Source organism: Mya arenaria, chromosome 4, assembly GCF_026914265.1.
Source record: "Mya arenaria isolate MELC-2E11 chromosome 4, ASM2691426v1".
Classification (NCBI taxonomy): Eukaryota; Metazoa; Mollusca; class Bivalvia; order Myida; family Myidae; genus Mya; species Mya arenaria.
The window spans coordinates 40,909,005-40,936,272 of NC_069125.1; the positions used below are offsets into that span (position 1 = coordinate 40,909,005).

The following is a 27,268-nucleotide window of genomic DNA, read 5'->3' on the forward strand; positions in this document are numbered from 1 at the left end:
CGTAGAAAGCGATTGTGTTTTTATGATGAGACAACGTAGTGAACAGTTATGTCTCAGAAGGGGCAACGTAGTCAACGTTGTGTGTCTCAGAAGGGGCAACATAGTGACGTTGTGTGTCTCAGAAGGGGCAACGTAGTAACGTTGTGTGTCTCAGAAGGGGCAACGTAGTAACGTTGTGTGTCTCAGAAGGGGCAACGTAGTGAACGGTTATGTCTCAGAAGGGGCAACGTAGTCAACGTTGTGTGTCTCAGAAGGGGCAACGTAGTAACGTTGTGTGTCTCAGAAGGGGCAACGTAGTAACGTTGTGTGTCTCAGAAGGGGCAACGTGGTTACGTTGTGTGTCTCAGAAGGGGCAACGTAGTGAACGTTGTGTGTCTCAGAAGGGGCAACGTAGTAACGTTGTGTGTCTCAGAAGGGGCAACGTGGCTACGTTGTGTGTCTCAGAAGGGACAACGTGGTTACGTTGTGTGTCTCAGAAGGGGCAACATAGTGAACGTTGTGTGTCTCAGAAGGGGCAACGTGGTTACGTTGTGTGTCTCAGAAGGGGCAATGTAGTAACGTTGTGTGTCTCAGAAGGGGCAACGTAGTAACGTTGTGTGTCTCAGATGGGGCCACGTAGTAACGTTGTGTGTCTCAGAAGGGGCAACGTGGTTACGTTGTGTGTCTCAGAAGGGGCAACGTGGTTACGTTGTGTGTCTCAGAAGGGGCAACGTAGTAACGTTGTGTGTCTCGCAAGGGGCAACGTGGTTACGTTGTGTGTCTCAGAAGGGGCAACGTGGTTACGTTGTGTGTCTCAGAAGGGACAACGTGGTTACGTTGTGTGTCTCGCAAGGGGCAACGTGGTTATGTTGTGTCTCTCAGAAGGGGCCACGTAGTAACGTTGTGTGTCTCAGAAGCCACGTAGTGAACGTTTATGTCTCAAAAGGGGCAACGTGGTTACGTTGTGTGTCTCAGAAGGGGCAACGTAGTGAACGTTGTGTGTCTCAGAAGGGACAACGTAGTGAACGTTGTGTGTCTCAGAAGGGACAACGTAGTAACGTTGTGTGTCTCAGAAGGGGCAACGTAGTGAACGGTTATGTCTCAGAAGGGGCAACGTGGTTACGTTGTGTGTCTCAGAAGGGGCAACGTAGTAACGTTGTGTGTCTCAGAAGGGGCAACGTAGTGAACGTTGTGTGTCTCAGAAGGGGCAACGTAGTGAACGTTGTGTGTCTCAGAAGGGGCAACGTAGTAACGTTGTGTGTCTCAGAAGGGACAACGTAGTAACGTTGTGTGTCTCAGAAGGGGCAACATAGTGAACGGTTATGTCTCAGAAGGGGCAACGTGGTTACGTTGTGTGTCTCAGAAGGGGCCACGTTGTAACGTTGTGTGTCTCAGAAGGGACAACGTAGTAACGTTGTGTGTCTCAGAAGGGACAACGTAGTAACGTTGTGTGTCTCAGAAGGGGCAACGTAGTGAACGTTGTGTGTCTCAGAAGGGACAACGTGGTTACGTTGTGTGTCTCGCAAGGGGCAACGTGGTTATGTTGTGTCTCTCAGAAGGGGCCACGTAGTAACGTTGTGTGTCTCAGAAGCCACGTAGTGAACGTTTATGTCTCAAAAGGGGCAACGTGGTTACGTTGTGTGTCTCAGAAGGGGCAACGTAGTGAACGTTGTGTGTCTCAGAAGGGACAACGTAGTAACGTTGTGTGTCTCAGAAGGGGCCACGTAGTGAACGGTTATGTCTCAAAAGGGGCAACGTGGTGACGTTGTGTGTCTCAGAAGGGGCCACGTAGTAACGTTGTGTGTCTCAGAAGGGACAACGTAGTAACGTTGTGTGTCTCAGAAGGGGCAACGTAGTGAACGTTGTGTGTCTCAGAAGGGACAACGTAGTGAACGTTGTGTGTCTCAGAAGGGGCAACGTGGTTACGTTGTGTGTCTCAGAAGGGGCAACGTAGTGAACGTTGTGTGTCTCAGAAGGGACAACGTAGTGAACGTTGTGTGTCTCAGAAGGGGCCACGTAGTAACGTTTTGTGTCTCAGAAGGGGCAACGTAGTAACGTTGTGTGTCTCAGAAGGGGCCACGTAGTAACGTTGTGTGTCTCAGAAGGGGCCACGTAGTAACGTTGTGTGTCTCAGAAGGGGCAACGTAGTAACGTTGTGTGTCTCAGAAGGGGCCACGTAGTAACGTTGTGTGTCTCAGAAGGGGCCACGTAGTAACGTTGTGTGTCTCAGAAGGGGCCACGTAGTGAACGTTGTGTGTCTCAGAAGGGGCAACATGGTTACGTTGTGTGTCTCAGAAGGGACAACGTAGTGAACGTTGTGTGTCTCAGAAGGGGCCACGTAGTAACGTTGTGTGTCTCAGAAGGGGCAACGTAGTAACGTTGTGTGTTTCAGAAGGGGCAACGTAGTAACGTTGTGTGTCTCAGAAGGGGCCACGTAGTAACGTTGTGTGTCTCAGAAGGGGCCACGTAGTAACGTTGTGTGTCTCAGAAGGGACAACGTAGTGAACGTTGTGTGTCTCAGAAGGGGCCACGTAGTAACGTTGTGTGTCTCAGATGGGGCCACGTAGTAACGTTGTGTGTCTCAGAAGGGGCCACGTAGTAACGTTGTGTGTCCCAGAAGGGACAACGTAGTAACGTTGTGTGTCTCACAAGGGGCAACGTGGCTACGTTGTGTGTCTCAGAAGGGACAACGTGGTTACGTTGTGTGTCTCAGAAGGGGCATCGTAGTGAACGTTGTGTGTCTCAGAAGGGGCAACGTGGTTACGTTGTGTGTCTCAGAAGGGACAACGTAGTGAACGTTGTGTATCTCAGAAGGGACAACGTGGTTACGTTGTGTGTCTCAGAAGGGGCAACGTAGTAACGTTGTGTGTCTCAGAACGGGCAACGTAGTAACGTTGTGTGTCTCAGAAGGGGCAACGTGGTTACGTTGTGTGTCTCAGAAGGGGCAACGTAGTGAACGTTGTGTATCTCAGAAGGGACAACGTGGTAACGTTGTGTGTCTCAGAAGGGGCAACGTAGTAACGTTGTGTGTCTCAGAAGGGACAACGTGGTTACGTTGTGTGTCTCAGAAGGGGCCACGTAGTGAACGTTGTGTGTCTCAGAAGGGGCAACGTAGTAACGTTGTGTGTCTCAGAAGGGACAACGTGGTTACGTTGTGTGTCTAAGAAGGGGCAACGTAGTAACGTTGTGTGTCTCAGAAGGGACAACGTAGTAACGTTGTGTGTCTCAGAAGGTGCAACGTAGTGAACGGTTATGTCTCAGAAGGGACAACGTTGTAACGTTGTGTGTCTCAGAAGGGGCAACGTAGTAACGTTGTGTGTCTCAGAAGGGGCAACGTAGTAAACGTTTATGTCTCAGAAGGGGCAACGTAGTGAACATTTATATCTCAGAAGGTGCCACGAAGTATACATTTATGTATCAGAAGGGGCTACGAACTATACATTTATGTATCAGAAGGGGCAACGTAGTATACATTTATGTCTCAGAAGGAGCAACATAGTGAACGGTTATGTATCAGAAGGGGCAACGTAGTAAACATTTATGTCTCAGAAGGAGCAACATAGTGAACGGTTATGTATCAGAAGGGGCAACGTAGTAAACATTTATGTCTCAGAAGGAGCAACATAGTGAACGGTTATGTATCAGAAGGGGCAACGTAGTAAACATTTATGTATCATAAGGTAATAGTAAACATTCATGTCTTTGAAATGCCCATTAGTAATCATTTTTGTCTTGGAATGGCACACGTAGTAAATATCTGTGTTTTAGAATGGGCCACATAGTAAACATTTACTGTCTTTAACTTGTAGTACGAACAATATAAAACATGTAATCGTATTTGTTATTATCAGAAATGATTTTGGGCTTGTACCAATTCTGTGAGAATGTTTGAGGGCTCTGAGGTACTGCTTAAATGTCAGTTGAAATGGTCAAAGCCTTATTTATGGTTACAAGCCCAAATATGTTTAACAAATCAAAACTTCCAGTGGGTTTAAAAACACACTTTTACTTTTAAAAATATACCTATTATTTTATTAACTTGAATAACCTTATATTTTTTCAATATTTTATTTGGAATGTTATCACATAATAAATTACGTCACAAAAAAACAACATGTAGCCACAAACATGCATGGCATTCTACGGAAATCTGTTTTGGGGAGCATTAGTCACTTTCGTGTGACATGTACGTACATTATGCATCGTGTCGTGTTGCAATGCCACACGATTCAATCTAGGGTTGGTATTGATTCCAAACAGTCGTTCATTGACCGACATCGTCCTTGTGACAATATTTTTGATAGAACTGATAAAAATAATAGAAAGTTTGCTGATAACATACAGGCATAGTACGGCTAATCTGCAGATGCAATTAAAGAAAACAAATATGATAAATGAGCTATTGGACAACACCATCTGATGCAAGTAGATTACTAAATTGTCGCTTGTGGATGTATTAAAAACTAAAGCTTAAAAACACACTTTTCATAAGAACGTTCCTTTCATTACCGGAAAGTTAAAAAGTCACTGAAGATGAAGGATGCCCCCAGAAACTACACCACCAATAAGCACATGAGATTAACCGTCTGAAAACTTGAGAAAACATTCATTTGCCATCATCGTCGATCAATGGAAAATGTCTATATACGTTGGTATGTAATTGTGTTTATAAGCTACAATATCACTGGCGGATTGTCCATGCAGCTGTCGCCAACCTCGACAGTGCCCTGCGCATTCCCGGGATGATTGGTAATATTCTGTTATGACAAGTTGCCAGTAAGATAATATATATTAAAACTAATGTCTGCAAGTCGATAAGCCGGATTTTATTTCAATATACATATTTAAAGAATTAGTGGCATCAGTTCTTAATGTAATTTTATTTGATTTGCATGTGTAAAATGCTGTGAGTGAATCGGTTATTTTTTGAAAACGTGAAGTATTTATATAATTGAAAAACAAACGTGAAGTCGTTTTACCAATAAAAAACAATCGCCAACAATGTAAGTGTGTGATTTTTTCCATGGAAAAGCTACGTGTTTATTAATTGCAACGTAGAACTTTATTTGAAGAATGGACCGCGCGGGCTCAGTCTCATCATTGTTTCGCGCATGCGATTTGGACGGTTCCGGTTACATAGACGAGGCGGAGCTAGCTAACATATGCCCGGAACTCTCAAACTCGGAGGTGCACGCGATTTTTGTGGCCCTCGATAAAGATGGCGACGGTAAGATCGGGAAGGACGAGTTCTCGCGAGGCTTCCGCGAGATAAGTGATACTCTGAAGGGGCGGCGGCGGTCGCGCGTGCAGAGCACGAACTCCCTTGATGAAGTGAACGTAGAGGAGTTTATAGGCGACCTGGATGAGGGGCTGCAGACGCTCAGTTGGTGAGTTCCACTTATTTTTGACGCTTTTCTTTTGATAAGGTCATTTGTAGTTCATTGGTGATGGGCGACTTCAGTTTTCTTTTTTCTTATCCAATCTCAACCAAACTTAGTTACAGTGTTTAATATATCGGCCAAGTTCGATAGCCCGCCTGATCGCACTATTTACTCTTGAAGTTCACATTTCATTATGCACCCTTCTAACACCCTTTTGCCCTCATGGAGATCAGCATGTGCACCATTCAGCCTTATGGAGATCAGTATGTGCACCCTTTTGTCCTCATGGAGATCAGCATGTGCACCCATCTGCCCTCATGGAGATCAGCATGTGCACCCTTCTGTCCTCATGGAGATCAGCATGTGCACCCATCTGCCCTTATGGAGATCAGCATGTGCACCCATCTGCCCTCATGGAGATCAGCATGTACACCCTTCTGCTCTCATGGAGATCAGCATGTGCACCCTTCTGTCCTCATGGAGATCAGCATGTGCACCCTTCTGCCCTTATGGAGATCAGCATGTGCACCCATCTGCCCTCATGGAGATCAGCATGTACACCCTTCTGCCCTCATGGCGATCAGCATGTGCACCCTTCTGCCCTCATGGAGATCAGCATGTGCACCCATCTGCCCTCATGGAGATCAGCATGTACACCCTTCTGCCCTCATGGAGATCAGCATGTGCACCCTTCTGCCCTTATGGAGATCAGCATGTACACCCTTCTGCCCTCATGGCGATCAGCATGTGCACCCTTCTGCCCTCATGGAGATCAGCATGTGCACCCTTCTGTCTTTATAGAATTAAATGCCATAGATAATAAAATATATTTATTTTTCTTAAAACTTATTATGTGTTTATAAATACATGCACACTTAACATACTTGGCAGTTTTAACCTAATATCTTTTCAAGTAAACGCAAACCCTAAATGTTCTGTGATATTGACCCTAAGCATCTGTCCCTCTTCCGCAGCACCCTGCCCTTCTTAAAACCTGGCTAATACACACCGTCACACAATACATTATTATGCGAATCTGGATTTTCCTTTTCGATTGTTTTTTTTTTAAATGATGTGAAAGCATTAACACCAATAAAATATATAAACATTCGTTCATTTTATTTCAAAACTCAAGTAGTTGTAATCACCGGACCGGTTATGCAGCACCCAGATTGAATCTTAAACATCGATCAGTTGAAAGTAATAAAATGTCTTAAAACCTTTTGTAGAGATACTGCTATCATGACATGTGTTATACTTATATAAAAGAAAAATAAACAGCCATAAAATATATAAACAACTGAAATAAAATGAACGTACTTTAAGTGTTAATACTTTAATTTTGTTACAGAGGTTTTGTAAGTAAATCTATTTTAAGTAGAGAAGAAAATTACTAAATTCTATTTAGAGTTTTAAATTTATATTAGTAATTTAACTAATTTTGTAAACAGTTAAACATAATTTGAATGATATCCACTTACAAAGACAAATATTGGTGGGCAATTATTCTAAAGTGTATAAATACTACAGGTTCGTGCTGAAGAAATTAAACTTAAAGCAAATATACAAACATAATGAGACGTTGGTTCAATGAAGCATACAAAACTACCCCTGGCGTACCCGTATATAGTGAGGAAGAACATTTCAAAACTTCAACATATCCACTTAGTTGAAACTTTCAAACTTTCGAAACATGAAAGACTATAAATCTTGTAAATTGATATCTATCAAATACAACAAATGATTACCTTAAGGGAATATACGGGAAGCTGGGTTTGAGTTGGATTATTTGTATATGTATGTATGTATAGTTTGCTTTATTCAAGTGGGCGAATACTTTAAATCACACCTGTTGAACAATTGATGAAAAGATAATTTTATCGGTAATGGAGTCTAATTTAAGTTAAAATGGTACATATGCGGAGTAAACCTTACATTTATGATACGTTGGATAAATCGAACTATCAATATATAAGATTAAAGAACACCGAAGAAATGTCATTTAATGCAGATCTACATACCAAAAGGATAATGGAGCTATGATAAAACCCTTCAGCAAGGGGTATAGATAAGGAGATGGGTTGGTGAATTACAATGGTTGCTGTAGAAATCTTCAAGTACCCTGAGCCAGGGACACATGATTGTATGGGCGAACACATTAGTGAATCTTATCAAGTGATATATGTTCAATTTTCTTGAAAGAAATTAGCTCTCGATATTAAACATCCGTAAGGTCATACAAGTACTTTCAATTTTGAGAAATGTATATTTGAGGTGAAATCAATAATCATTAGCATATAAATCCACAATCGTGATATTTTTTCTGGTGAACTATGCTTTTATTATGATGATATCATGTGATTTTAAACAAGAAAAATGTGACAGAACATTTGCTTGACTCATAATGGGATGAAGATCATGTCGTCTGTCACCAAACAACCACTTCAGAAGAAACGCTCGTTCGGTCTCGTTTCCCAGAACTCGTTTGAGCTCGATGCCACGAGACTTCTCGCGATAATCTCGGGAGAAGAGAACGGTAACCCAGGCAACGAAAAAGATGTGAAAATAACTCGATCGACACTGGCAAGGATCTCAAAGGACCTTAACCTGACGGATCAGGAAGTAGACATTATCTTCACCGCACTTGACAGTGACGAGGATGGAGTGATTACGTCAGAGGAACTCCGTAAGAAGGCGCTGGAACGGGAAAACCCCCTTGTGTTTGAAAAGTGCCCGGATGAAGTGGATACCCTCTCAGAACTGGGTGATGACCTCACATTATTTGCTGATGATTGGTCAGTTGCTTTTTCTTTGCTTTGGTGGTGGATTGTTAGTTAGAATACATCATGGACAAAGCTTGAATCATTTTTTATTGATCGATTTTTTTTTATTTATCCTTATTTATAGTACACGTATATAAACCTTTCGTACAAGGAATACCTTAAAAGAAACCATATAATAATGACGTTTTAGTAGATTATGATATGTTAATACCTTAAATTGACTCAGATATATTACATGCTTAAAATGTGTTTAAACAGAGTAATCTTTTTAAATGTCAGATTATGAACAATACTATTTACACTACAACATACAGATATTTAAATAGAAACTTGTCAGTCAATAAACTCCAGACAAAAACAACAACTTTTCAATATCGTTACAATCGTTTTTGGTTTTTTTTGCAGAATAAAAGAGTTTCTTTTATATTTACATTTTGTTTATGAACGTAAGAGATCTTAATCTAAACTTCATATGACGACGTACATCTGTTACAAGCGTAATATTTACATGGAATTATTCGTTTTGACACGACCTGAATGGGTATCTTTATTGAAATATCTACTGGACGGGCTTAATAATGTTCAACAATGAATTATTCGAATAATTCACCTGAATGTAGACATGGTTATAATTATTTCAAATACCAACCTGTAGTCAATGTAAAAATAATATCATATCGTGTTATCTACTGTATTTTTTCGCCTATTATCATAGCTATTTATCTGGAAGGTAACATCTTGGATGATTGCCTCTTAGTCATCATTTTAATGCGTCAGCTATATCGAGGACCTGTCAATGTATGGAAAGATATATTATACAAGATATACTCTCACCACTACACATATCTTAGGATTATGTTTAATTAAGAAATTGCCATTGTGCACAAATCAATGATATACTGTTACACGCCTACAGAGTGTCCTGTTTCACAGAGATTAGCGAGTATATGACAACAAAGATGTTACTCGGGCTGGTATTGATGTTGCATCATATTATACTGCTGTTGTTGCCGCCGGTCAGACAGAAATGACAAAACTGATATAGGAATGAATGGCTGCAGTCTTTACGTATATATGTAACTTTGTGTACAATCATTAGTTTGATGAAATCCGCTTAAGGATGCAGAAAATGTGTATGCAATATCGCTTTGATGTATGACAAAGATTCGCTAATAGGTGGGTCACAAATTGCTTGTCCAAGACATCGCGATACCATGTGATAGGCTCGTATTTAAAATTAGTGTTACAATAATAGAGCCATATTTCTTTATAATTAGATTCTTTCTTTCGTTATGTACGTGACATAGGTGTGACCATATATGGGTATGGGTAAGACAATCTTTTAAAAATGTGTGCTACTGATATAGACCTTTATAAAAAAAATACTAAACCATTCTGGGGTTTGAATCTGATATTTGATTACCACGAACATGACAAAACAGAGCCTTAAGCTCTGGTAGAATATAAAACGTAAGTATAGAAGTGCATCCTTTCCTATGCTACTGAATACAAGTTCATTCAAGATATCTGTTTTTAGAGGCTAAATACCAACATTATAATAGAGGCGGGCTTCTAAATATAGCGGATATACTTCTGAATAAAATAAATGCGCACCTGACTATCGGCTTAGGCGACCTTTGACCTAACTGGTAAAACCTATGTTTTAAAGCTCTTCCAGACGTAAGACCAGACCTAGAAACTTACCAATATACTGCATAATCTACTCCATTAACCTCCGTGTTTCAACTATTTCAGCCAGGAGCAGGTTGTTGATTTGTATCAGCAGTTACACCAGACCAGAAATCCGACTCTCCTCGAAACGTTCGAGGCCGTCATCCTCAGCGTCCTCCGCGACCTCAGACAGCAGACCGTCGAGAATGACAGATTGGAAAAATCATTCAAAAGGTAAGCTCATTTACTAGCACCTTACTTGCTTATTGTCTTACTTTGTTTCTACCCAACAACGACGATGGTGGAGACGATGCTGCTGCTGCCATCACCATCCAGTATCTACCTGCCCATGTGCATGAAGACTCTATAATAATTAATTGAGGTTTGTTTCGCCGTATTTCGGTTGCGACGAGTTTTGGAAGTGCATGATGATGACGATGGTGGTGGTGGTGGTGGTGGTGGTGGTGGTGACTATGACGACGTAGACGACGATTTTGATGCTGCTGCTGATGATGATGATGATGATGATGATGATGAGTACCTTGAACCGATCTTTAACGCCTATTTCTGTACAAAGTCACGTTCAATGGCGTTGTACATAAGTATAAACCATGTAAATACAATTATACATACAAATAGACACAAACGGACATTGGAAACTATAAAAATGTACATAAAAAATAGAATGAAAGACTTTGTTTAAATTATATGAACGACACGACAATAAAGCCAATGAAAACAGGATATATTTCAGCTATGTGTATTAAACTACTATAACAAAAGTGCTATATAATCTGAGTACGAAATTACTAATGAACGTACAAGGGGTTTTGTAGAACCTACAATTTTGAAGTCTCGTCCAAGTAAGAATCTAAATACATTATAACAAGACTATAGACCAAAGTGCATACACCAGCTATGTCTATTTTGTATGTTTAACATTTATTGAACTGTGCTCTTCTGCCAAGCTTGATAAATTTCAGTTTTTTAAGGTGTTAATTTTAGTTTGTTTTCATTCATCCATCTGTTTATTGCCACTGTACATTGTTCAAGTTCTTTGACCGCATTTGGTTCATTGGCCACCGAAGTAAGCCGAAAGTTTGAAATGTGGTCATCTGCGAATCCATAAGTATGTTCCAGCTCTGTATGGAAGTTTATAAGTATATGGATCGTTTTTTTTAGAGAAAAGGAGCAGCACGAGCGCCACATGCGGCAGATGGAGGACGAGATGGAGGTCCAGGTACAGCGAGTGGAGCAGCGGGCCAGGCACTCCGTGAGTTACATAAACCTGAACACAATCCGGGTCAGTGGTCGTGACTATGGGTGTGCTAATATCGCCGCCGTTATACTGAAACGAACCGATCCGATAGCCTACTGGTAGAGCGTCCGTTTCGGGTATGGGTCCCAAAAAGACGTTAAAATATGGCACCAATTGCTCCCTTGTCTGGCACTCGGCAGTAGATGGTAGTACTGGGAAATTTGGAGTACTGGTCAAACCCAGGAAAGTATTTTCCAGGGTATGGGTGTTATTCAATTGGCATGTTATGCACCAAAGGGCTCTATTCCAAAAGAACGAGGGGATCGCACCAGGATTTCCTTGTATCCTTCTCCGTTTTTTCTAGTCTACTGATATCTAGTTCATTTATGGTACACTTAGGATTAGACCATAATGCAGCCAATTGGCGCGGACAGACCTTTATAATTATAAAACTCTAAAAAACAAAACAAAAACAAACTGTGATCTAATAGAGGAACACTATACGCTAACATTGAAAGATGAATTTTGCTCGAACATTAACTTTAACTAACCTGAAGTTTTATTCTATCGGTGGATTAATATTTTCATTTTTACTTTAAATCCAAAACATTATCATTTAAGACTTTCTTGGACTATTCTTGAATAATACACGTGGTTGTTGCTACTCTTCAGGAGGAAGAGAAGAAGGAGGCGGAGATGGCTTCTATGCGGGAGAAGGTTCAGGAGGAGATAACCATGCTCCAACAAAATCTAAAGAAACTGCAGCAGGTCAGACAACAGTTTATTTACATAAATGAGGGTATATGCCAATTACTCTTTGGTATAGTCCGCATTCTGGCTCAAAATGACTAAAACCTAACCAGGATATATTTTTTTATCTGCACACATTTTTAAATATTTTGCTGATGTTGACATCGAATTTAGTGGTTTAGGACAAATAGAGGGAAGAGTCTAGAGAAAATCTGAGAATTCAATAATGCGATTGGTTAAGGAAATAGTAAACTAGTAGCAAATTGTTCTTTATGGCTTATCTTCCAGCTACAATATATTTCCATGGGCACGTTTCACGTGCTGAGCAGTATTCGTATGCTTTGTATAAACTTCCATTGGAAAGTGTTGAAAAATATTAAACGCCTGCTCATACAGCCAATTCAAAGCACACAAGCCTTCGCTGTATTCTTGTTGTTAATATCTCGCCGCGTCATATAATCAATTTTATCTTAAGGAGGGACCGGAAGTGAAAAATAGCGAAATCGAGGAGCAGTTGCTGCACCTAAAGGGCCAGGTGGAGGAAATGACATTTGCCAACCGACAGCTCCGCTCTGATCTGACAGACGCACAGACGAACCTCGCATTAGTCAAGGGGGAACTAGCTAACACCAAACAACAGATCAGCGACAAGGCGCATGAGGTTGAAATGTACGATGATATATTTCATTTCACTGCCCTGAGTTGTTTTGCTATCTTTACATCTTAACGACGTCTATGTTTTATGTATATACCAGCTAATGACTTTTCGATCGTCAATTGATTTGTTTCTAAATCATTGAAAGCTCTGTCTCGAGTTTTGCATCGTTGCATTAATTTACAATATTTCATATTTTTCTGAATTGTAATGATAACATTTTATTGCCATATATTTATAAAATTGTAAAGCCGTCGTATTATAACTAACACTTTTCTAATTCGATGTTATGTACTTCCTTTACAAATCCTAAAACCGTTCATTTTTTCTCATGTTATTTTTTTTTTCATTACACAGTATTTCATACACATTATCACAATCAACAATGTTTAGTATATTTTGTATATATTATACTTGCTACAGGGAGAAGGAGACAATCTGCGAGTACCAGCGAGAACAGGAGAACCTCACTCGCCAGCTCCACCTCCTACAGTGAGTAATTATAGTACGTATGTGGTCTTCTACTGGAGACCACGTGGAATAGGAGAACCTCACTCCTCCTCATGTCATTATGCCAATCTATGGTAGAAAAAAACAAGCATAATTAATCAACTACATAAGAATGCCTATGTTATGCTTATCCATCCAATCAACATGTTCTTCCCCAAACCAAACAAATAATTTACAGTTCATGAAAAAGACGGCGCACGAAGAAAAAAAAGTCGAGGAATTTTCGAATCCCTTATTTTGAAATTACCAGTAACTGGTCTGTAATAGGTGAGATAAGGACGCATCCACCGGTCCCGATCACACTCATGTGATAGAAACAGGGTAGAGAAGGCGGCACACGTTTTTAATCAGATATCCCGGCGTGTAGGATGGTTAAAACGAATATAAATCAAACAAAAGCATGACGGTTAGCAAACACTGTCACTAGTATGAGAATACATGCATATACTGGTAATATTTGCTCATTTCTTACAACGGTATTACAGTTTTTGCAAATGCCCTTTAAGACGGTCTGATGATGCGCATTCAACAGTTATGATCGAGTTGCTAATATGATTATGTGAGTTAAAAATATAAATTAAATATGAATTTGCCCATCTTCAAACTCAAAACTGTCATTACAGTGACGCAAACAAGCGCTTGCACGATACAAACGACGACCTCCGGGAGGCCATGGAAGCAGCTCGCCGGGCCTCTCCCATCCGACAACAGTCTGTCTCGGTACAGTACTCTTTCGTTAGACGGTTTTCCTCGTGTGTAAAATCGTAGTATAGTTAAAATAAGTTGTGATTTAATTTCGGACCATACTTTACTTGTTTTTCCTTTATAATCAAGTTAAATAAGTTATTTCACCGGTTTACACGTTGTTTGCTCCCGTCTAGTCAAACGCGAGCACGGTGCGGACGACGAACACGATGCCGGACTACAGGCGAGGCTCCCTGATGAGCGAGTACTTCCAAAGCACACCACTGTACGTAGAAGGAGTCTGTTGAAGTATAATGTAGTATTTACATTTAGTGTTGAACTTATAAAAAACATTTGCAAGTTTAGATCATGAGCGAAACGACTTTGTCTATAATCGAAATAAGAAACGAGCAATGTCTTCTCAAGCACAGAAATATGTTTGAATTAAAGAATCAGGAAAAATGCTGTATACGCAATATAAGTTTAAAATGGTATAAACTATTTATCATTCTTTTAGCGTAGATGTCCATTAAAGATTTATTCATGAATATATTCTCTTACAGTATCCGGTCACGGATGGGTTCCACGACTTCCCTGGTGGAGGAGCCGGAGCCTGCGCCCGTGAACGTTCAGCAGCTGGGCCGTGGCGCCCCGCGGCAGGTGTCCGTCAAGCTGCCACACCAGGACACGTGCGAGTCAGACGGCGGTGTCCTCGAGGATATAGGTGCGTGTCGGATACTTGTTTATACACGGAATCTTTATGGAACATACATAGAGAAATGTTTGATGATTCATTTTCGTATGTTTGAACAGACATATTGAATGCAGCCAATATGAGTCGAGACGAGAGCTGTTGTTGCTATGGAAACATGGGGAAATTAATTGTCATGAAGAGAATGCCACCCCAATGACAACAATTTTAAAGAAAGTAGTGTGGAATAAATGAAAACACTCTAGAGAATTCATTAATTTTGACATTTGCTATAGTTAAGTGTATTACATATGCTATTTTTTCCCGAAGCCCAAAACTCGCGATGTAGCATATATATATATATATATTGAAATAAACATATAATTTATAAACATATGTGTTAAATTTTGTCGGTTTCTTTCATTCATAAATGGTCTCTGCAAGAACACACAACTGTATAGAGCTTGGATACTTCTGTAACAATTCGAATTGTTTCCCCTTGTCATATTTACAATACCGTGTAGTGGACTAGTAAATCTATATCATTATTTAACGTATTTCCATAGACAGTGGCCACTCGACGTTACGGGAGGGGAATGACGTAGATGGTGAGCAGGACACGGCCTTCTTACAGGACGCCGAGACCATGCATCGGCTGCTAGCCGCCAGACGCACCCGCCGTCCCCGTTCTAGTCAACCGACTCTACTCGAGGTACTGTATTGAAACGTTGTATTTCTTTAAAAACACACACGCTTGCTGCATGACTGTAACCTGAAACGAGAGTAAAAAAGCTCAATAAACCCCCTTATACCTTATACACGTTGAACTTTGTATATAAAAACGACAAAAACAATTTATTTCCATATTTTTATAAAAACAAATTGTGCCCAACCCCCAGCATTTTCTAATGTACTAACGTTGATCGCATTGGCGTCATTGCGTCCCTGTTGACGTCGTTCAAGGCACTCGTTTCCACAAGTGAGACCACCAGAAACAGAACGCGTGGAACAGGCATTGAAGACATAATTAGTGTGTAATGTAACGGAGGGCGGTTGGGAGCCGTCAAATAACAGTGACTTTTATAGATGAAAGTATGTGTAATAGTCTGTAATGTTTGGACTTAAATGTCATAAGTGCGTGAATTATTTAACATAATAAGAAATATACCCCCCTCATTACAAGATCGTTAAAATAATGTATTTTGTAAAAAGGTATAAAATTTTGAAAACTCTCACAAAAAAGAATTGTCCATTAGAACACATCATGGCTATGCTCCACACCATTAAACGCGAATGATGTAATTGTTAAAAGTCATCGTCATTAGGACGTTTGTCGACATTTTAGAACTCAAATCTGGAAACATAAATGTTTAAATGTAATTTTAAATGATCGGAATCGTCGCTAGTAATTATGGGAACAGTGTTTTAATTGAGTTACAGTCTGTCAGAACATACCAATTAGCGCTGCCAATTATTAGAGTTTCAACTATTAGTATTTGTAGGCAGAATTTTTCTTCTGGAATTACTATGAAATTGTCGATAATTGCTTTCACAACGCAACGTTTGATGTATTTTATGTATTGGAACAAGAAACCATGCGGTTAAAACATTGTAATTTCATGTCCTTTACCTAGGCATCATGTGTGGCCTCAACCACTAGTGACATAATATTAATAACAGTGTAATAAATAAGGGAGGCAACTTTTTATGCTACCCGCAGGGTGAGCATATACTCGCCGCTTTATCCGCCCGTCTTACCGTCCTTTTGTGCGTCCGTCCATTTGTCCGTCCATCTTTTCGTCCCTTTGTCAGTCCGTCTTTCCACCTTAAGTTCGGTTGTCTTTTCGTCCCTTTGTCCGCCCGTCTTTCCGTCCTTCAGTCCGTCCGGTACACCCTTGTCTGGAGAAAGGCGCCCAAACTACTGATAGGATTTTCGTAAAAAAGTGACACAGAGTCAGCGGGCAATGTGCACACGTGCGGTGCGCAAGAACCATAATTATAGCTTCAGTCATTGCTGAATTAACTCTCCCTTTGTCTTCAGTTTTCATTAATTATGAAGCTGCATGTCCGGACTATAACTCAAAAAGAACTGAACGATTTAAAATGAACTTGGAATGTAGATAGATAGTGAGATAAATTACAGCGCGCATTTTTTTTAACCATACATTTCATAATTTAACTGGAGTGTCTCTTAATATATTTATTTTTTCTCCGGAGCATTACTCCAAAAGTCTTTAAGGTATTGACAACAAACTTCATAAATAGATATATCTTACTGAGGAGAAGTATATTTCTTCGGAACCATAACAGTCTGTGGTATGTTTTAAAGTTATCATCCATTGCTCATTTTATATGTTTTTCAACTCTTTGAGGTTAGGATTTCAAACTTCATACACAGATACATTCTATTAAAGACGAGTGTAGAATTAAAGAACCGTAACTCTGTGTTATTTGCTAATTGCCCGTTGTTCAGTTATATACTTATTTTTTGTCTGCAGCAAATTCCTATCACTTCCCTTTCTTTTATTTCAAACACTAGATTCTTTTAAATTTATATCGGCGGGGGATATGGCAGTCTGTGACTGCTTCTTGTCCAGTCTGCGCTTCTCTGCCAAATGGTTTGTGTCTGCTCTTTGATTCCGCAAGTCTTTTTTAATATGGATGATTTCAAATTCACTTGACACAAATCCTCTTTTCATTTAACCGAAGTGCTGATGATAATGCTTCTGTCGAGTATCAACTTCTTTGCCATTATATGTTTATCACGTAGTTTAATAAACAAAATTGAAAAGGAATATTTTTCCAATTCGTATTCTAATGTTTTTGTCTAAAGAATATTTGTATGACTTTCCATGTTATTGTATCCAAAACGTAAGTTTCTTGAACAGTAATATCTTACATTTTGCATTTTTTCCGAATTTGTACTCTGTCGGGGAGGAAACATAGTGCTACACAATAGCCGTGTTTAATATGCCGAAACTCGGAAACATCGCCCCCCCCCCAAACCACCACCACCGAAAATCGTCTCCCCCCCCGCCCACCGAAAATCGTCCAAGTTTACTTTTATGTCAATATCATAGAACAAAAGTTTTAAAATACGTTAAGCCCGCTCTAACTTCAATACCTTGATCCGCCCCTGATAACATATCCAACGGTTTATAAACCAGACCATAAAAAGGAGCCTAATAATTGAATATAAAGAAGGAACACTCGCAAGCCAATTATGATTTTAGTATTTTTCTCAGATCTCTTATTTGATTATATGCATTACTCAAGCAATCTTGATATTATACTTATGGCCGGATTTCTCCCACTTTAAAGCTACCTACCATATACAGCCTTCTCCCTGTTCTTCGCATTTAACGCATTTATCCTCTACCTATTACAATATAGTTAGAATTTCCTCAATTTTAGGGGATAGTAGGAAGAAATTCCAGCAATTACGGTCAAATTTTCCGAGCAAATTACGAAAGATTGATGCGTTACTAAGAATCCATCATTCTGAATTAAATGTCTCTTGAATTGCTCTCTTAAATAGATTTATAATACAATCATTGTGAAGTTGAACACATCAAAATCAAATCCGCCTCAAACCCGTCAGTTTGAAATAAGGTAAAGTTTAGGAAAAAGACATGAAGAAATTTAAAGGTTTAGGAAACGTACAAATCACAAGAGAAAAACATCCCTTACAAGAAGGCGTCTTTTACAATCACTGTTAAGTTTAAAACACCAATTTATATCTTAAATAATGTTATATGTTTGAGTTTGATTTAAAGTTATTTGTTTTCATGTTGCATAACAAGTTATCAAAGCTATGTTACGCCGTAGTTTGGTAGCGTCGAGTTTTGGTAGTGGTTGATATGGACACACTTACCGAACAACAACATTAACAACAACAACAACAACAACAACAACAACAAAAACAACAACAACAATCATCATCATCATCAGCATCCTCATTATTATCATCATCATCATCAGCAGAAGCAGCAGCAGCAGCAGCAGCAGCATCGAACAGTGCTTTTTTAAAATCCAGAAAAGTCTTTATTTATTGCAGTGAATAATAGTAAACTATGTATTCGTATGTCAATATCAATACCAGTTTTGGTAATGAACCGAATGCGCAGAATGTTACACTACCAAAACTTGTCCTAGCCGACATACGGCGTAACAAACCACAGATGATGATTATGGAGTCTTCATACACATGAGCGGTTAACTACTGGATGATGATGGTCGTTGTCAGCTGTTAAAAATCGAGGGAGGGATGGGCTCGATCTACTTTTGTAGAATATTTGTTCAGAAACACTCACGTAAATACTTACTCTGTTGATTAGTAACCCTTTTTCATGTTGAGGTGTTATTCAACTGTAAACATATACTAGGAGTACCGTAATGTTTCATATTCATATGGCTACCTGGTAGTCGTAAAATTACAATGTTAAACCTTTTATTGTATGTCATATAATTCAACACCCTATTTCATTCAGGACGAGACCCTTGATGACACAGAAACAGAATCTGAGTTTCCACAGGAGCTAGGCGACGGACGTCTCTACCGGCACGTGTTGAACGACAGCCGCCGCCTCGGATCCGCCAGCAGCCGGTCGTCATCCTCGCGCAGCTCACGGTCACGTGACGCCAACCGACGTCAAAGCACGTTGACGCAAGACGTATGTGATATTTTTGTTATTACAGAATCATTAGTAGTAACACTACAGAGCATTGCTAGACATCGTAATTGCTCAATTCTTGCAAAAGCACAATCCTCTACAGGATATATTTATGTGTTTTCATTCATTGAAGGGAAAAGCCGTTTGGTCCAATTAATTTCGTAATATTGTCATTTCTTTAAATTGAAATGACATAAAGCCGTAGAAAAGGTTACTAAATTGTAATTACTGGTGGAGGAACAAACATCATTTGCATAAACCCGTATATTATTATTACAGTTTAACTACTGGAATTTATTTCTTTCTGTCGGTAATAAATGATATGAAATTATACTCTTTTGCTTATTTTTCGTCAATGAAAACGACTAAACCAATATTTTTCCGGGAATAGTGGCATTTATTGGTCTAAGGTAAAGCTTTAAGTGCTATAAGCAGAATAGCTTAGGGAAAAAGTGCAAAAACATCTACAGTAGCCGATATGATTGTTTTTCCACGTAATGATGTGCTGGTCGATTAAGACTAATTGAGTCTAGACTGTGCGTCTTTAAAATATATTTATAGATGTATAATTTATATAATGTTAAAAGGTTTCTTTAAATAAAATGTTTATGTTATTCTCTTTCATAAATGTGTCTGTATTTAAAAACTTGAATATTTATAATAAATGATTTATAATAATTTTGTTATACGGATTAATTTAACTCTAAGACAGCTGGAAGCTAAAAAAAACACTCTCGGTCGAATGAAGTGCTGTTTTCCTGTTTAATAATTCCAAGAACACAAGTTCCCGGTGGGGCTAAAACCAACCAACTCTTGCGCGTGAGGCTGACACCTATACCGCTAGACCACGCTCATCCTAGTGAGGCTAGAACCCACGAGCTTACATCTCTACCACTAGACAACACTCATCAATTATTGGGTGTGACGCGGACACCTAAAATGCAAGACCATTCTCATCATATTGCGGCTCGAATCCACAAACTCTCAGTGAGAGGTTCACACCTCCATCGCGTGACCTTTAGGGGCTCAAACACACGATTTGTGAGAGACGGACACCTAAATTGCAAGACCAAAGCCGGGTCAGGGGTGGACAGCTCTTCTGCTAGAAAACAAACCCATGAACTCTTGAGTGAAAGGCGGGCAGCTAATCCTCTCTTACCCTGGTGAGGCTTGAGCCCATTAGCTTTTGGATGATTGGCGGACCAGTCTACCGCTAGACAACTTTCACCCTGGTGTGGCCCGCCTCCACTAACTCTTGGGTGTGTGGTGCACATCTCGAGGCTCGAACCACCGAACTCACCCTTAGTCATTTACCAATCGTTACAACTTAGCTATCTTTCTTTTACCTTTTTTCTTATCCCAGAACACAGCACGACTGAGCAAGGAGCCTGAGCGGATGTTCAAGGTGGTTCTGGCCGGGGACGCTGCCGTCGGCAAGTCGAGCCTCATCATGCGCCTTTGTAAGGGAAAATTCTACGAGAATCTCAGTTCCACGCTCGGTAAGACGTGTGGCTTGGTCTTTGTTTATGTATGTGACAGTCGCTTGCAACATATCAAAACTGCATGGTTTGACACGTTCCCTTTTTAATACATTTTGTCCCGGAAATAGACTTGGCTTGGCCTATTTTACGTTCTAATATTCATTTGAAGCCTCATTCCCTTACAACTTGTGTCTGAAGTAAAATTCTGACAACAAAAACAAAAAGCGACCAACATCAAGTTTGTTTCTTTGTCTATGTTAACCCTGTTCTCTGTCCCCATGCAGGCGTGGATTTCCAGACGAAGATGATCGAGCTTGACGGCCGCACGGTGGCGCTGCAACTCTGGGATACAGCGGGCCAGGAAAGGTGAAACACACGGATTTTATTCTTTCCGCTTTACGATTCCATTCATACATAAGGAATACCTAGTCTATTACTTGTTTACGGTTGGCTGATGATCAACGTCAATGTATGCAGCAAAATAATTGCTATTTTGATCAGCCTACATATGGACATATTTATTTGCTTTGTTCAAGTGCATTAAATAGTAGGATTCTGGTACAAGCATCGATTACACGTCATAATGACAGTTTTTTGTTATCTTATCCACTATCAGATTCCGCAGCATCGCCAAATCCTACTTCCGGCGTGCTGATGGCGTGCTCCTGCTATATGACGTGACGTACGAACGCTCGTTCATGAGCATCCGGGAGTGGATGGATTCTATTGAGGTATTTAAAATTATTTTTATTACATACGGGTAACTTTCTATCTTTGCCAGTGTGCAAGATGAGGGTTTCGAGAATGTCGATTTATTTGGACCTACCTATCTGGGGTTGGAGAAATTTTTTCAATGAGTTATTGACTGCGTTTTTTTTAAATATAGTTTTTAATTAAGGAAATACATTCAAAATAAGGAAGTCAGTGAGACGCTAGCATATTTAGCCCGTGGATTGTTCTGTGGTTTGGTGTTGTGGTTTTTCATAGAAATATGTCAGGAAATTGTCAACGCCATGAAGGCGTCTGCGTCTCGACTGAATAAAACAACACAGTAACACATAGCAGTGTTGTAAATAAATACGGCTTTTGACACAAAGAGACGTTATAACAGTGTTATAAAAGACTATGAAATGATATTATGTAATTATTATTCACATAACCTTAAAATAATTCAGATAATTTGATTTTGAAGTCTTCACAGGACGGGTCGATCAAGAAACTACCCATAATGCTTTGCGCGAACAAGACGGACATGCGCACTGAGGCTGACCAGCAGGGCCGGAAGACCGTCAGCTATGACGACGGACAGAGGCTTGCTAGGGTAAGGAGCGGTGAGCATAATGCTGCAGGTTCCTCTTTATTTTGTCTGAACGTGACACTCTTATTTGAAATCAATACATACACATGTATGACAAACATACATTTTGAGTGATAAACCTTTAACTACTTACTACATAGTGCATTTATGGAAAATATTTAACACTGATAACAAGATTGAATAGCTGAAAACGCAAAAGTTTTAAATGATTGGTGAATGCTAAAAGATTTACTGTGATCTACTATGGTCTCATAAGGTAGAAATACCGTGTTTTCTGCATCTTTCTTTCAAATTATTCTCAGCATTTCGACATGTGTTCATCCTTTTTGGAATATTAACACAATTCTATGAATTGAAGTAAATCTTATTTGGAAGTAAGAGAGTATCTTTAATTCTATTAAGCAATGGCATTGCATTTAAGTTAATTTTGGGCCGATTGTTCAGAGCTTTGTTAAAGTTCACATCGCTGTGGACATCATCGTTGTTAACTTTCAAATCTTTATGGCTCTGGAAGTTAAATGAATATACTTGTTATCTGCAGTTATTTCGAACAAGATATGCGAAAACTGTTTTAGCTGTTCGTATTTTATGCAAATATATCACCATAGCCTATTTCATTTTTTAAAGTTAACATCGATGACGTCACAACGTTGTTGACTTTAGCAAAGTTTTTGCCCATGGTCTGTTATTGTATATTATAGTGTGTGTGAAGGTTTGTCTGTCTGTCTTTCGAGCGGTCTGGTTTATCTGTGTGCATGTCTTACTGTATGTGTTTCTGTGTGTATGGATGTGTGTTTGTTTGTCTGCCTGTTTGTTTGTATGTCGGTCTGTCAGATTTAATTTTGTTGTTGTTCGTTTGTGTGCCAGGTGTTTCTCTATCCGTCAGTCGATCGTGTTCATGTTATATATGTACGATTGCTATAATATAGGTTATATATATCCATATTTGCTTCTCATCTATCCAGTCATTAAGTGTCTTTTTACTGGTAATTTGACATTTATTCCTTATCAACATTACATTGTGTAACACAGTTATTACGAACCACGGCTTGATCTTGCCTCATAACATAAGGACTATTATACTCCCAATGGTCAGGGGTCAAGGTCGAACCATTATATCAATTATTTGATTTACAGAGACACATTTCGTGCTTAATATCAGCAGAGATTGGTTTAATTTTCTAAAATTGATATTCTTCAGTAATTCCATCTATAAAGTTGTTAAGTTGACATCTGAATTATTCATTTCTGCTGAAAAAAAAAACGTAATTAGGCCGACAACAAGTAAACGGATACTATCCAGAAACATACTCTTAGACACTTCTTTCACCAACGTAATGATGTTTACTTATTTCCTTATAGGTATCCGTTACAATTTCTATATAGGTATCAGTTTCAAGCGTTGGAACAATCTACGCCTACCATGTTTTCCCCATTTATTTCCAGGAATACTGTGCCCTGTTTATCGAGACAAGCGCCAAAGACGGCACCAATATCGGGGAGGCGGTCAGTGAACTGACCAGGTACTGTGTGGACTTCAAATGATATAACAAATGAGTTGTTAATTACTTTTATATTGTGTTATAATATTCATTTCAAGCAGAATCATGTTTGCTTTCATAAGAAAAGCTCAATGTTTACTTGACTCGATATTCGCGAGGCTCCAAGTAGTTTGGCCGTTCCCTAGGATATCGAGCCAACGGGTTTTGACTGTATATGATTAATTCAGTCTATGTATCTATTTGGTCATTATAACATAGTCAATCCATCTGACTGTGTCACGATTTCTAGTTCACGTATACTGTTAGGCCATAACAGGCGAATAGCTAGGGCCAATTTGGGATTATGCAGATCGAAATTAGTTCATTGACGGGCCCCTAAACCCCTACCCACCTGCGGTTTTTATTTCAAATACGTTTTTTTTGTTATGACAAAACTTTGACCTGTCAAAATTTCAATACGCAGCTTCGTATATACGTTCAGTCAACTACGCGCCCTCATATAATGTCAATCTTCATTTTGTTTCCAATCTCAATATATCTATATCTAATTTATAATATCAGACTGATGCGGGCCAATGAGGACCTGGAGGTAAAGACATGCGGCTTGCAACTCCACGACAAGGCGGCGGAGCGGAACAATGGATGCTGCAGCCGCTGATAAACCAACCCCTCTCCCCAAAATCTCTCCCCCATTCCCTACTTTACAGTTAGCACGCCAAATGCTTTTTATCGGCAGGCTTAAATAAGGGGTTCGAAAAGTGATGAACATAACGTAATTGTGAAGATGTGGATTATTAGAGGATTTCTCTTGTTAAGACATGGCACATTATGTGTACCCTGGTGTTTATTTGACTCGTAAATCTATAATTTTAGTGAAAAATGAACATTTGCGATTCCCAGCAGGCATATAGGATATGGCTTGTAAGGGAACCAGTGGTAAAATGTACCAGAAATATTGACTATTTGGTGAATAATATTTATATTGTTAGAATTGTATCCTTTTACATTTTGCAATATAACAATTTGCAATATCATTTTCAATATGTCTTCCAAATTCCGAATGTACATATAATGGTTAAATGTATATATGAACATGTCTTCACACATAGTATATTCTTTACACTTTTTATTTATTGTGTGTTTGTTGTTAAGAATGATTTTTTTTTCTTTCTAGTCTTCCATTAAGAAAATAATGTCCTCTCATTGATAATATATGCATTATTCTTCACTTATAAACATACCGTGTGCTTGAATTCTGCCCTTGCTCTTTTGGGGCCTAAACTTCATAAGAAATACAAGAAGGTCAAACGATTATATAAACTATTGTACGGTATGATCTTAAATATACATAATGTGGATACAGTTGCCTCATATATTGTCTTATTACGATGGTGAAATAAATTGCAAGAGTCTACAGCTTATTATAGCGACCTTGACCTTTGATTTCCAACTGACGGTAATGGTGCACAGCCGATAACTTCACATTTTATCATTTGGAAAGATAGAAAGATGGGCGACCTTGAACTTTGATTTTCGGGCCTCTATGATTTTGACTAAACATCAAGTGGATGGATTTGCCGTATATTCAATCTTAATAGGATATTAAAATTAACTGCAAGAGTTTACAGCTTCATTTGCAAACATATTGGCGGTATAACCGTGACCTTTCGTTTTCGGACTTGTATGATCTTCAATAAACATAAAGTGGATGTATTTGCCTTATATCCCTTATTATCTTGATAGAATGTTGAAATGCATTACCAAAGTAAACAGCCCCATATTGTCATATACATATAGTATATGACCTTGACCTCGATGGAAAAGGTGTAGAGCCGATTAGTAGCTGAATGGAAAATTGGCGACCTTGACTGTTGATTTTCGGATCAGTGTGATGTATGCTACACATTGGATTCGTGCTCGAACAACTAATAAGCAGTCACGACGTCCGTGGCTACAGTACAATGACCCAATATTTCGAAACATCTTGATACCCTTAAAAAAGGATTAAACTAAGCTAACTATATTTTAGGTATTATTTGTTTAATATTGACATTCTTAGAAGTATCGGCTTTAAAATGAACCACGGTCTTTATGGTAACCACGGTCAACTTTTTCAATTAGTAAAATCAAGGTTTAGAAAGAAATTTGACATAATGAAAAGGGTTACTAATACTTGTTACGAAGCTTTTTGGTTAACCCATTACATGAGAAAAGGCTCTCTTTTTTCTCTTTCTTACAGTTGATTTAATTCAATAAAGATTAATTGTGTATGCATCATAGTGATAGATACTTCAGTACTGTATCATTATTGAATCGCTTGTTTTCCAGGTGGACAAAATGTTTTAGTGAATTGACAATTTATGGCGGCCATCTTAGGCGCCATCTTGGATATTTCCTTTCAGCAATCTACAGACTTTGACCTTTTTTATGTCATTTTTTTCTTTATTTTGTATAGCAGAGAGGGGTTTATTAAACTTTCATTTTTTCACATTTTACTATGTTTGAACCCAGACATACAGATACATTGTTTACTATTGAAATATAAATACGTGGGTACCATGGAGATCGTCTGAAGTTTTTAAGATCATTAACAAGACTGGCGTTTCAAAATTTTATTATATTATCTGATTCACAATTCTAATTAAAATATCAATTCATTTTACTTGCACAAAATATATAAAAAAACATACATAAATCAATAAACATCAAATGCATTCAACAGACATAAAAGGAATTCAAATTGGGCAATTAACTATATCAATGTATTAGATCATTATGACATATTTGTACACATTAAATATGGCAAGAATATAAAAGTACAACATTGCAAAAACGATTTAAACACTGTACAATTCAGATCTATGCCAGCTCAAAGGGCATGCAAATATGTATGCATTATAAACACATTATTAACACGTTAAATTCTTGAACAGACATATAAAAAGATCCTGTTTTTTTTTGCTTTTCTGAAAACAAACGCACACGGAACAGACGCCACATTTTCGAAACACGAATGTTGCTGTATATCACTCACTTGAATACAGTTATGATCTGTTTAGTTTCAGTGAAATAATTCCAGCACTATAATAATAAATATTGCTTATTGTAACGGTATGATGAGCTGAGTAAAATACTCCTCATGTCTAGATATTGCAAGACGCTTTCACATAAACACAATTTACTAAACATACACATAAGTCATATCCACACAATTTGCAAGACGGACCCCTTCTCCACCATTTGTCACCATTTTCCATCACAACACATCTTAAGTTTGATGTCCTTATCAATATCAGCATGTTAAAGTTCACCCGACTTTCAATGGATATAACTGCCAAAAGGTCATAGGACCACTTTTACTCATTGGAACATCACGATCCCGGCCAAAGAGTTTAAGCCAAAACACACATATAATGTTTCTTTTTTTGACCTTGACCTTAACCCTGCTACTGTTATTTCACTGGTCATACGTCGGACAAATCCACACATCTCTTTGGCCACACGTCGGACAAACCGACTCATTTCTTTGTCCACACGTCGGACAAACCCACTCATTTCTTTTGCCACATGTCGGACAAACCTACACATTTCTTTGGCCTTACGTCGGACAAAACCACTCATTTCTTTGTCCACACGTCGGACAAACCCACTTATTTCTTTGTCCACACGTCGGACAAACCCACATAATTCTCTGACAATCACCTTTATTTCATTTAATACATGCTAGGGCATACATGATACCCATCATTACACTGTATTTATTTATCACAAACCACTTTTAGAAGTGTTTATGGGAATAAATCCTATTGAATTGCAACTACACGAATCATTTGTCCGTGTGTATGTACTTCTGTATATATATATATATATATATATATATATTGTATTTTCAGAACTAGTTTTGAAGAAAAATGCGAAGATCATCCATTTTT

The 27,268-nt window shown here is 38.9% G+C and overlaps 1 protein-coding gene across 6 annotated transcripts; it reads left to right on the plus strand.

Moving 5' to 3' along the window:
• Positions 1 to 4,592: 4,592 nt before the first annotated feature.
• On the plus strand, positions 4,593 to 24,757 carry LOC128233047 (ras and EF-hand domain-containing protein homolog). Of its 6 annotated transcripts, none has more exons than XM_052946917.1 (18): positions 4,593 to 4,728; positions 5,052 to 5,366; positions 9,899 to 10,048; positions 10,997 to 11,087; positions 11,745 to 11,840; positions 12,298 to 12,491; positions 12,901 to 12,969; positions 13,611 to 13,707; positions 13,869 to 13,957; positions 14,235 to 14,395; positions 14,929 to 15,074; positions 18,853 to 19,035; positions 20,399 to 20,534; positions 20,801 to 20,882; positions 21,133 to 21,247; positions 21,709 to 21,837; positions 23,281 to 23,357; positions 23,898 to 24,757. In XM_052946917.1, the coding sequence occupies exons 2-18, from the start codon at positions 5,053 to 5,055 to the stop codon at positions 23,992 to 23,994; spliced, it is 2,226 nt and encodes a 741-aa protein (XP_052802877.1). In that variant the 5' UTR covers positions 4,593 to 4,728; position 5,052; the 3' UTR covers positions 23,995 to 24,757. The 6 variants fall into 6 exon arrangements, with proteins under 6 accessions (XP_052802877.1, XP_052802876.1, XP_052802875.1 ...); XM_052946915.1 differs by having other exon boundaries at positions 4,727 to 4,755; XM_052946918.1 differs by having other exon boundaries at positions 4,727 to 4,755; positions 21,718 to 21,837.
• Positions 24,758 to 27,268: the final 2,511 nt, after the last annotated feature.

What these genes read in the sequence shown, in the direction of transcription:
- LOC128233047 (XM_052946913.1), top strand. Translation starts at nt 7,770, where the DNA reads ATGAAGATCATGTCGTCTGTCACCAAACAACCACTTCAGAAGAAACGC. An exon ending in TCCGACAACAGTCTGTCTCG is followed by an intron (nt 13,708 to 13,868) that starts GTACAGTACTCT and finishes GCTCCCGTCTAG; the next exon opens with TCAAACGCGAGCACGGTGCG. An exon ending in GTCAACCGACTCTACTCGAG is followed by an intron (nt 15,075 to 18,852) that starts GTACTGTATTGA and finishes TATTTCATTCAG; the next exon opens with GACGAGACCCTTGATGACAC.